Below are 12,454 nucleotides of genomic sequence, written 5' to 3' on the forward strand. Positions count from 1 at the left end.
CCAAAGATGTGCAGGTTAGGTGGACTGGCCATGCTAAATTGCCCATAGTGTTCAGGGATGTGCAGGCTAGGTGCATTAGCCATGGGAAATGAAGGTTACAGGGAAAGGGTAGGGAGATGGGTCTGGGTGGGATGTTCAGTGTCAACTTGTTGGGCGAATGGCCTGTTTCCACACTGTGGGATTCTGTGATTCTGAGAGATATCAGAATTCCCTATCCTAAAGACCATAAAAGCTAGGATCCAATTCAAAATTTCAAGACTGGAATCGATAGACAGTCCAGCATTCATTGCTCACTCGCAATTACCTTTCAAGAGGTGGGAGTGAGCTCCCTTCTTGAAATGCTGCAGTCCACATCGGTAGACCTGCAATGCTGTGAGGGAGTGAGTTATAGGATTTTGATCCAGCGACGCTAAAAGAATGATGTTATATTTCCAAGTCAGGTTGGTGAGTGACTTGGAGGGGAACTTGCAGGGAGTAGAGATTCGATGCTCTCGTTTTTCTAGGGGTTGATGGTTACAGGTTTGGAAAGTGCTACTGAAAGAGGCTTGGTGACTTGCTGAAGTGCATCTTGTAGACAGTGCACACTGCAGCTACTGAGCATCGGTGGTGGAGGGAGTGGATAGAATAAAATAGAATCATAGAATCCCTACAGTTTGGAAGCAAGTCATTGGGCCCATTGAGTCCACACTGACCCTCTAAAGAGCACACCACCCAGACTTAATCCCCTACCCTATCACTGTAACCCCATGGCTATCCATAATAGCTTACATATCCCTGGACACTATGGGAAAACTAGGATGCCAATTCACCCTAACCTGCACATCTTTCGATGTTTGTGAGTGTAGCACCAATCAAGCGAGCTGCTTTGTCCTGGATGGTGTCAAATGGTAATGGTAAGATTCTCCCTTGTTGGAAAAGGTTCTTGTGTGGGATTGGCACTCGTGTAGCACAAATGTTATTTACCATTGATCAGCCCGAGCCCAGATATGTCCAGGCTGTAGAGATGAGGCACATGCGAGATCACTGAGCCCAAAGGCCCCCCTGCATCAATCTCTTTCAGTACCTGCCCAATTCTGAACCATCCACTGAGGGAAAACCCTGAACGTAAGGTTTGAAATGAGTGCTGTCCCATGATCCAAGGGTAAAGCCAGTACAGGTGCAATGGGCCAAATGGCCTCTTTCTGTGCTGTATCATTTTCTGCCACATTCGGGAGACTTTCACTGTGAGGCATTAAAATGTTGATGTCCTGATAGTAGTTTTATAAACTGATGCTATTAGATGGCTGAACGTGCTTACAAGGTGCTGGAAGCTAGGTTTGTGTCTTCATGCTTAAGCTTCCCATCCAAGGCCAGGCCGCGTTTCTCCCGGTTATTGGCCAGGTACGGTGTCAGGGTGTAAACTTTACAAAACGTGGAGCTCGGGGCCACAATGTCACTGCAGAAAGAAAGACAAACAGAGAGAAGGGTAAGGTATGGAAGGTTAAAGCAGAAAAACCCATCATAAAAGCACAAGAAATAGGAACAGCCAGAGACCCTTCGGCCCATCAACAAGATCATGGCTGATCTGAGTGCTCCACGTTCCTGCCCAACCCCAATAACCTTTCACCCATTTGCTTATCAAGAAACTATCCATCGCTGCCTTCAGTATTTAAGGACTCTGTTTCCACTGCCTTTTTGAGGAAGTTGGGGGGAGGTCCAAAGACCCAATACCCTCTGATAGAATCAATTGTCCTTAATTCAATGTGTAATTGGGACATTGAGTACAAGTGCAAGGAGGTGATGCTGAACTTGTACAAGAGACTTGTTAGACCTCAGCTGGAGGGTTGGGTACAGTTGTGGGCACCACGTTATAGGAAAGATGTGAACGCAGTGGGGAGAGAGAGTGCTAAAGGGATTTACAAGACTGGTTCCAGGAGTGAGAAACTTCAGCGATGAAGAAGTTGGGACTGTCCCCCTTGAAGAGGAGAAGGCAGAGAGGTGATTTGACAGTGGGTTTCAAAATCATGAGTGGGCTGAGTAGCGTGGGTAGGGAGAAGCCATTATTGCTTGGGAAAGAACAAGAATGCATAGGCGCAGTGGTATTATTACTGGACTGTTAATCCAAAGACAGATACCATTCAAGATTGGAGACGGTTACAGAGAGTGGTGAACTTGGCCCAGACAATCACAAAGGCCAACCTCCCATTTATAGAATCCATCTACCAGGCCCATCTACCAGATCAAGGAAAGGCCGGCAGCATTCTCAAAGATCCAACCCACCCTGGTAATAGTTTTCTACAATTTCTACCATTGGGGAGAAGGTACAGAAGCCTGACCATACGCAGCCCCCGATTTTGAAACAGTTTCTACCCTCCTGTTGTTAGAATACTGAATGGACTCATAAACTCACATACATTTACCTATACTTGTGTTTTGGATTTTGCCACTGTTTACCTGTTATTCACTTATCTATGCTACTTAACTCTGTGATCTGCCTGTGTTGCTCATGAGACAAAGCTTTCCACTGTGCCTCGGTACACGTGACAATAAATAAATTCATACAATTCAAACAATGTTCTGGGAACCAGAGTTCAAATTCTTCCACATGGTGGAATTTGAATTTGATTAAAGTCTGGAAATAAGAGTCTAAATGATGACTGTCATTCCATTGTTGGAAAAATCCATCAGATTCTCTAATGACCTTCAGGGAAGGAAACTGTCTCCAGACCATAAACAATGTAGTTGACTCTTAACTGCCTCCTAGGCAATTAGGAACAGGCAATAAATTAGAGTGGTGCTGGAAAAGCACAGCAGGTCGGGCAGCATCTGAGGAGCAGGAAAATCCTGATGAAGGACTTTTGCCCGAAATGTCAATTTTCCTGCTCCTTGGATGCTGTCTGACCTGCTGTGCTTTTCCAGCACCACTCTCATCTAAACTCTAGTTTCCAGCATCTGCAGTCCTCACTTTTGCCTAACAGGCTATAACTGTCTAGCTAGTGATGCCCTCATCCCTGAATGAATAAAAAAGTTATTTTAAATGGTGTGCATTTGAAGCAAGGTATTGATGCTTGTTTGAAGAGCCAGTGTAGATATGATGGCCTCTTTCTTGGGGTAGAAAGTTACAACCCTCTGTTGCATGAGTAGTAGATACTGAACGATTTAACACTGAGAAGTGCTTAAGCATTATCCAGTATAATGTCATATGTATTTGGTTAGAACAATTTTACCCTCGAAGGGCTAAGTGCTAACATTAAGTGTTCCTCATGGTATAATGTTTATCATACCGTGTATTAAGACACCCCAAGATCATTTAAAACCAATGAGGTTTCTTTAAAGTGACATTACTGCTCTAATGTCAGAGAAATGACAGCTAAGTTATGCGCACCAAGATCCCACAGATGGCAGTATGGTAATAGCTAGAACATTTGTTTCAGTCATCTGTCCTTTCTCCCATCCTCGTGTTTTTAAAAACCTCTTTGTTCATTGGCTAGGTTTACATTTATTGTTACAAAAGGCAACCACATTGGGTCCAGAGTCACATGGAGTCAATTTCTTTCCCCAAGGGATATTAGTGAACCAGGTGAGTTTTTACAACAAACGACAATAGTTACGTGGTCACCATTGGCAAGCTTTGCATTCCAGATTTTTCCATTAACTGAATTCAAATTTTGACATCTGCCATGGTGGAATTTGAATTATGATCCCCAAATATTAACCCAAGATTCTGGATTACTAGTCCAGTCACATTACTGCTATACCACCTTATTTGCAAGGGCTAGACCAATGACTTCCACTGGATAGGTCTACACTTATAGAGAAAGAACTGCAGTGGTTTGATTTGGCCTTCTGCAGTATGACTGACCAGGGTCTGCGTGGGTTTCCTCTGAGTGCTCCGGTTTCCTCCCACAGTCCAAAGATGTGCAGGTCAGGTGAATTGGTCATAGTGTTAGGTGCATTAGTCAGAGGGAAATGGGTCTGGGTGGGTTACTCTTCAGAGGGTCGGTGTGGACTGGTTGGGCTGAAGGGCTTGTTTCCACACTGTAGGGACTCTAATCTGCCATCCAGCATCTTTGAGAATGGACACACCAACAATCAATCTGCAATTGTTTTACAAATGCACATTTCATGGCCAACTGGACTTAATGTAGATCTCAACTTCAGAATCTGGCTTAGTGGTTGCAGGGGTTGCTACAAATTTATCAGGCTAAGGGGGGATTTGATAGAGACATACAAGATGATCAGAGGATTAGACAGGGTAGACAGTGAAAGTCGTTTTTCTAGGAAGATGATGTCAGCTTGTACGAAGTACGTAACTACAAATTGAGGGGTGATAGATTTAAGACAGATGTCAGAGGCAGGTTCTTTACACAGAGAGTGGTAAGGGTGTGGAATGCCCTACCTGCCAATGTAGTCAACTCAGCTACATTAGGGAGATTTAAACATTCCTTAGAGAAGCACATGGATGATGATGGGATAGTGTAGGGGGGCTGGGCTTAGATTAGTTCACAGGTCGGTGCAACATCAAGGGCCAAAGGGCCTGTTGTGTGCTGTATTGTTCCATGTTCTATATTCTAACAAAGTTTTTAGGAGTAGGAGGAGATCATTTGGAGCCTGCTTAGCCATTCAACAAGATCATGGCCTCAACTCCACATTCTTGCCAATCACCAACAGCCCTTTACTCTCTCATTATCAAGAAGATTCTAAATACCACAGCCTCCAAAGTGCTCAATGACTTCGCCCCCATCACTCTGGTTCAAAACTCCAGAAGACTATAAGGAAGAAAGTATTTGCTTCAACTGAGCAGCCATCTCCCAGGAAGCGAATTCAGGAAATTCAATGTCCTTCCGCAAAGAGTATTGTGGGTTAGATTTCAGGAATGATTTAGTAGTTTAGAAAGAGAAAGAAAGGGGGTTGATGTTCTGAATACCAGACTAGAAACGTTAACTCGGTTTCTCTTTCCACAGATGCTACCAGAGCTGGGAAAAGCACAGCAGGTCAAGCAGCATCAGAAAAGCAGGAGAGTCAATGTTTCGGTCAGTCTTGATGCCCAAAACATCGACTCTCCTGCACTTCTGATGCTGCTTGACCTGCTGTGCTTTTCCCAGCTCCACATTTTAAACACTCTGACTTTCTAGCACCTGCAGGCCTCACTATCCACAGATGCTGCCAGACCTGCTGAGTTTATCCAGCAATTTTCTGTGTTAGTTTCACACATGTCTGTATATACAGGATAATTGCAGGAGAAAAAAAAACTTGGGTGAAGATGTTGTACAGTTCTGAAGGGGATAATGTCCATACTACACTGGCTGCCTCTATTTTCCTAATGGTGTCACACAGTCTGAGGGTAGAGAAGAAGTTTTACTCTAGCCCTTGGAGGGAGCAGATATAGCTGTACCAGCTCCATAAAGTTCCAGTAGTTATTCCTGACTAAATGTGTACCTTTTGCTGTTATGCAATAAACCTTCTTGTTACCTAATAACAGTACCTTTCCTGTACATACTCTATCATGTCATATCCTCCACAATTATTCAATAGAATGTCCCAGGTCAAAGCAAGTACAAAGGAGGATTAGTGATAATGAACTACCTCAAACAACCCTTACCTGGTCCCATTTACTGGTAGAGGTGGCAAATACTATAAGGTACCCAGAAGTACCAAGGTATCTAGAATATACAGTTCTTTTTTGAGCTGCTTCTAATGCATTTACAACATTCTTAGAATAAACTGTAGTAAAATGTTCCAACTTTTATATTCTGTTCCCCTTCCAATAAATGATAACATCCCATCTGCCTTCCTAATCACTTGCCTTTCCTACAAACTAATAGTTTATGATTTATGTACCAGGATACCCGGATCCCTCTGTACCTCAGCATTGTATAATCTCCCTCCAATTAAATCTTCTCTGCGTCCTGCCATTACTCCACTTCACACTTAGAAAGTTGGGGTGAATGGGGACAGTGACAAACATGGATAAGGGATGGACAAGACTTAGTTGGAGTGAAGACAAGATTTATCCATGATGCTGAAATATTGTGGACAATTCTGGCCCTCCGACTTCAGGAAAGTGTTAAGCAACTTGGAAAGGGAAAGAGAAGAACTTGATATTCAGAACGATGAAGGAGTTCAGTAACAGAGAGAAAGGTTTGGCCTGTTCTCCTTGGAAATAAAAATGTTAAGAGGCAACTAATCGAGGTTTGCAGGTAGAAGATGATGAGTGATAGCTTAGGTAAGTTTTTATCAATTCCCTCAATAACCATGGAGGCATAGATTTAACATCAATGGCTAAGGATCTAGAGGGGAGCTGAGAAGTGTTATGTGTTTTCATATATTTGATTTTCCTCAGAACAGTGCAAAGGTGATTCCAGTTTCTAAGTGTGCAAAAGCTTTATTTACAGAGTTCTTTACAACATCTACACCATCCTCAACCTTCAGCCTGTACTTGTTTCTATGGTGTCGATTTACTTTGCTCTGAGTCAACATCCAGGTTTAACCAAACAAATACAGTGAATGTAGGTCAGATAGCAGACTCACATAATCAAACACAGAACATCTGAAGCATTGAAAACTACAAGGAGAAATGTTTCTTCATGAAGTTGTTGGGAGTGGAGACATTTGACAAAACAGTTGGTGCAAGCTGAAACCATATATAATGAGAGTCGGAAACATGCCTGAACTTGTGGGGGTTCAAAAAGCAGTGTGTGGGACTAAATACAGCCGCCTTTTCAAAATGCCAGTACAGGCACAGCAGGCCGAATGTCCACATCTGTGTTGTAACCAGTTCTGTGATCATTTCGGCTGGTAATGTTTTACTCACTCTGCTTCTGCTGTCGCAACAGGGCACTTGTACTGAGCTGTGTTAAACAGACAGATATCTGCGTACTGACGAACTGTAAAACAAGAGAAGAATATGTGATTTAAAAAATAGATTGGCAGGCCTGGTTGTCTCGTGATCGCTCTCACTTTCTGTGCTAACCCCTGCCAGATTCCACGGGCACCCCTCAGGCACATTCCTGATATGTCTCAATCCAAAGGTTGCTCTTTGAGGCCATGAGGGCTGGTAGATTGTCGCAATATTGAGGATGAGTTCATAACTAGAACGTACGTTCAGCTTAAAGCTGTGGCCTTCTACTGGACCTGTACAAATTAATTATCGCTGAAATAATGCTGAAGGAGAAGACATTTTGCCAAAATTCTTCATTTTGCGCTCATCAGGACAAATGCAAGAATGCCAAATTTCAAGCCACCACAGCAATTCATAACAGGAGACCCCGTTTCTCCTGAATTTATAAATTGATGTAATCAATGGAAATTTTGCATAAATGAGGGGAGTTGGTGGCGGAACAGTTGGGGCCTGCGACTGGTCCAGTGACATTCACACTGCCCACCACCTCGCCCCAAACAATGTCACTCGACCAGTCATCACGCGGTCCAAAGCTCTGGTGACCCAGGTTCAAATCTCACCATGGTGGCTGGCTGGCAGAATCCAAATTCCATTCATAAATCTGGAATTGGAAGTTAGTCTCAGTGATGGTGACCATGAAATCAGCATTGATAGTTGTAAAAACCCATCTAGTTCACCAATGCCATTGACAGATGCAAATCTGCCACCTTTACCCAGTGACTCCAGGCAACAGTAATGTGATTGACTCTTATCTGCCCTCTGGGCAATGAGGGATGAGCAATAAATGCTGGCTCAGCATTTCTATGAATGAATAAAAGAAGATCCGCAGCAATCTGGTTGACACTTAACTGCCCTCTGAAATGACCAAGCAAGCAAGGGGTGGCATGGTGGCTCAGTAGTTAGCGCTGCTGCCTCACAGCGCCAGGGACCTGAGTTTGGTTCCAACTTCAGGTGACTGTTTGTACAAAATTTGCACATTCTCCCTGTGTCTGTGTGGGTTTCCACCAGGTGCTCCAATTTCCTCCTACAATCCAAAGATGTGCAGCTTAGGGTGAATTGGCCATGCTAAGTTGCCCACAGCATTCAGGGATGTGTGCGTTAGGTACATTTGTCAGGGAAAAATGTAGAGTAATGGGTCTGGGTGGGATGCTCTTTGGAGGATTGGTGTGGACTTGTTGGGCCAAAGGGCCTGTTTCCGTACTGTAGGGATTCTAATTCTAATTGTAAGCCACTCAGTTCAAGGGGCAATTAGGGATGGGCAGCATATACTGGTCTTGCCAGTGATGTCCATATGCCATGAGTAACTAATAAAACAAATTCTTGCATCATTCCTGATGAGTGGAAGATGAACAGCGTCAACAAGTCTCTCTTCAGCAAGATCCAGTTCCTCCATTTGACACTCCATTCAAAATCCAAAAGGCCAATCTTGTAAAGATACATCTTCCGAGCACATCAACAGCAAGAACAGAATTCTGGTCCCGTGAATGACAGACCCTGGTGTGAGGAGTTGCACACGCTGGTCAGCATTTCAGTAAAGCAATTCACTCTCAAAACAATATCGAGAGTCAAGGGTGTTGTTAGAAAGAGCATTTCCTGGGGGTCACCTACCAGCTATCTTCAGCTTCTTAACGGTCTTGTTGGTGTTATTAGTCACATGGACATTGACATTTATAGGTTCTCCGTGATAATAAATCTGGAACGGCAAAATGTTTATAAGTTTTAAAACACAGAATCCTCTGACGAATGTGATGACTCAGGCCTGTCACCAAGATTACGGGTTTGAGAGTGCATCCATTGCATTAAAAGTATTGCCTGATGAGCTACACTCATGATTTAAGACATGATATTTCAGTTAGGGATTGGTGTTCACACAGTTGAAGATCCAGAGGTCCCCCTGCCCTCCCTGGTTAACCATTTGAGTCAACATGGAAATCATACAGTGATGATAGATGGCTAAAAACTCAAAACTGAAACAAATAACAGATACCCAGAGTGAGTTACAGGTTGGAATCTAATGAAGGTGTTTGGGTGGTTTATGTATAGAATAACAGATACCCAGAGTGAGTTACAGGTTGGAATCTGATCGAGGGCTTTGGGGGTTTATTTATAGAATAACAGATTTATTGGAGTGAGTTACAGTCTGCAATTTAATTGAGGGGTTCAAGGTGGTTTCTATATAGAATAACAGATACATGGAGTGAGTTACAGGCTGGAATCTAATTGAGGCGTTTGGAGGTTTATGTACAGAGTAACAGATACCTGGAGTGAGTTACAGACTGGAATCTAATCGAAAGGTTCAGGGATTTATATACAGAAGAACAGATACCCAGGCATGAGTTACAGACTGAATCTAATGAAGGCGCTTGGATGGTTTATGTATGGAATAATAGATATCCGGGAGTCGGTTACAGATTGGAATCTAATCGAGGGGTTTGGAGTAGTTTATATACAGGATAACATTTACTTGGGAGTGCTTTACAGACTGGAATCTAATTGAGGGGTTTGGGGTGGTTTATACATACAATAACAGATACCCAGGAGTGAGTTAAAGGCTGGAATCTAATGAAGGTGTTCGGGTGTTTTATACATAGAATAACAGATACCTGGGAGTGAGTTACAGTCTGGAATCTAATCAGGGGTTCAGGATGATGGTTTTTATGTGGAAAAACAGATACATGGGAACTAATGTCAGAGACTTAGGGTGAGATAAAGGGTCTTTTGTCAGAGAGAGGTTGAAAGAAGACTTCAGGTCCTAAAGTCATTCTTCCATAGCTCTGAGGCATGATGTCTCTGTGGTTATCCTGTAGTCTCTCACCTCTTTGTCCAATGATGCCTCAAGGTGGAGGGGTTTGTCTGACATGAGGAACTGTCTGGTGGTCTCAGCCATGGGTTGTGGACCAGGTTTCTCTGGGGCATACTGCACTTTACGAATGACCAGCCTCACTGAGTTCCTGCCAGCAGAGAGTATTATGAGATTGGTAATAAATTCAGTAATGACCAACAGAAAACAATCCAAGAACATTGAGCGGTATTCCAATAATCAAAGCAGGAGAGAATAAGGGATAATTTAGAGGAAGTTACGGTTTTGGGAATAGGGTTGGGTACATTACCTTTTTGAAAACTCTAGACTCACTATCTCCACTTTACACATTCAGAAAAACAGACAAATTACAAGCAGGAGGAAGCCATTCGGCCCCTCGAGTCTGCTCTGCTATTCAATAAAATTGTGACTGATATGATGACCTCATCAACTCCTGATAATCTTGGATCCCCTTCCCTCCCAAGAATCTATCCAACTCTGCTTCAAAAATGGTCTCAGCCTCCACTAACTTTTGAGAAAGACAGTTCCAAAGTCACACGAACCACTGTGAGAAAAAACTTCTCCTCAGGTCTGTGTTAAATGGACAATGCCTTATTTTTAAAATAGTGACCCAGTATACAAGCTACACCAAGCTCATTGTAATGATGGGCAATGTGTTCTCTCAGGGAGATGTGATGGGGCGGGTGGGTGGGGGTGCAAGAGTGGGATTACAAAGATCCAGCTCAAGATACAATGCACTGAAACATAGAAATATGGAAATTAGGAGCAGGAGTAGACCATTCAGCCCTTTTGAGTCGAGAGTGTGGCACTGGAAAAGCACAGTGGGTCAGGCAGCATCCGAGGCGCAGGAGAATCGATGTTTCGGACAAAAGCCCTTCATCATGATTCCTGATAAATCTTGCTCATCAGATGCTGCCTGACCCGCTGTGCTTTTCCAGCACCACACTCTCGACTCTGATCTCCAGCATCAGCCCTTTGAGCCTGCTCTGCCATTCAATATAGCACTGCAGATCATCCAACTCAGTCCCATCTTCCAACTTTTGCTCCATACCCTTTGATCCCTTTACCTCTAAGAACTATATCTAACTCCTTCTTGAAAATATTCAGTGATTTGGCCTCAATCGTTTTCTGTGGCAGAGAATTCCCCAGGCTCCCCACTTGTTGGGTGAAGACATTTCTCCCCATCTGAATCTGAACTGGCCTACCCTTAGACTATGACCCCTGGCTCTGGAATCCCTGAATCGTTGGAAACATTTACCCAGTCTACAGAGTGAAATGGCCTCTTCTGCACAGTAAGATTGTATTTGGACAATAGTGAGGATCTTTCAATGTCCTCTCACCATCCCATTACTTCCTGAAGTGAGGGCTCATTTGAACTAAAGTAATTTGGCTAAAGAGTGAGCGGCAGCCAATCAGTACCTTGTGCAACTTTGTGGTTGCCCACACCCCCACCATTCCCTCCCCTCCTCCACCACACCCTCTAATTTCCTTTCCCACAGCAAAGGAATAGTAAACGGAAGGAAGGAAGGGTAAACGGCCCTACCTTTTATGAATTTTCTCTTCCAAGTTCTCGGCGCAGTATGTTTTCACCTCAAAGTCTACACCGCAAGCCTTTGAGAAGAGAAGGAGAGAGAACCCTCAGTGAACATTAGCCAGTGGAAGCTGAACTCAAGAGGTATTGCAACAAAGTAGTCCCTAAGTGGGACTGGGGCAATAGGAGTTCTCATCGTCCCTGACCAGTGAGGATCAGAACTCTTTTACAAACAGGCAATGACATTTGGTCAGCATTTATTGCTCATCCCTAACTGCCCTTTGAACTGAGTGGCTTGCTTGGCCATTTCAGAGAGCAGATAAGAGACAACCCCATTGCTGTGGGTCTGGAGTTACGTGTAGGTCAGGGCAGGTCATGAAGGCAAACTTATACTCGTGAACCCAGACGGGCTTCCATGACAATCGATACTAGTCTCATGGTCATCATCACTGAGACTAATATTCAATTCCAGATTTATTAATTCAATTTAAATTCCACCAGTTCCCATGGTGGGATTTGAACATGCGTCACCACAGCATGAGTTTAAGCCTCTGGATTACTAACCCAATGATAGGACATACAGATATGCATGGGATTTGGGATTGGGGAGCTGCGGGCTGGTCCATTATTGCCTGTCCCTTAAACTGAGATTCTTGCTCAGCCATCTCAGCAGGCAGGTAAGATTCAACCACATTACTGTGGGTTTAGAGTCACATGTTGGCAAGACCAAGGTAAAGGTGGCAGACTTCCGTCCCTAAAGGACATTACTGAACTATATGTTTATTTTTCATGGTCATCATCACTGACACTAGCTTTCAATTCCAGTTTTATTCATGAAATTTAAATTCCACAATCTGCCGTGGTCAGATTTGAGCCTATGACCCGAAAACATTAACCAGGGACTGTAGATTATCAATCCAGTTACAATACCAGTGACATTACCCTGTGTTACTGCTTCCCCTTAGTAAACATAACTAAGCCACTTAGGACAATTTGCAAAGAGGTGGAATGGAAAAGTTAGGAAGTTATGTTAACTTTAATTGGTCTTATATAGCGGGAAGGTAGTTGGGTATTGGGGAAATGGCGAAGATGTATTGAGGTAGGTGGGTATGGGGAGTAGGTGGGTGGGGTTTGGGGATGTGATGAGGAACTGTGTGACATTGGGGAATATAGAGAGGGGGTGGGTGAGGTTGGAGGATACAGGGAAGAGGTGGGTGGGTTT

General features: G+C 43.6%; 1 protein-coding gene across 1 annotated transcript in view; it reads right to left on the reverse strand.

Moving 5' to 3' along the window:
• arrb1 (arrestin, beta 1) overlaps nt 1-12,454 on the reverse strand; it is a 38,829-nt gene that overhangs the window by 18,685 nt on the left and 7,690 nt on the right. Inside the window, exons 5-9 of the mRNA XM_043692724.1 lie at nt 11,245-11,312; nt 9,696-9,831; nt 8,489-8,573; nt 6,794-6,866; nt 1,298-1,435 (exon numbers count right to left, since the gene is read on the reverse strand). Coding sequence (XP_043548659.1) covers nt 1,298-1,435; nt 6,794-6,866; nt 8,489-8,573; nt 9,696-9,831; nt 11,245-11,312 — 500 coding nt within the window. The remainder of the gene's footprint in view (nt 1-1,297; nt 1,436-6,793; nt 6,867-8,488; nt 8,574-9,695; nt 9,832-11,244; nt 11,313-12,454) is intronic.

This window comes from Chiloscyllium plagiosum, chromosome 6, assembly GCF_004010195.1.
Source record: "Chiloscyllium plagiosum isolate BGI_BamShark_2017 chromosome 6, ASM401019v2, whole genome shotgun sequence".
Classification (NCBI taxonomy): Eukaryota; Metazoa; Chordata; class Chondrichthyes; order Orectolobiformes; family Hemiscylliidae; genus Chiloscyllium; species Chiloscyllium plagiosum.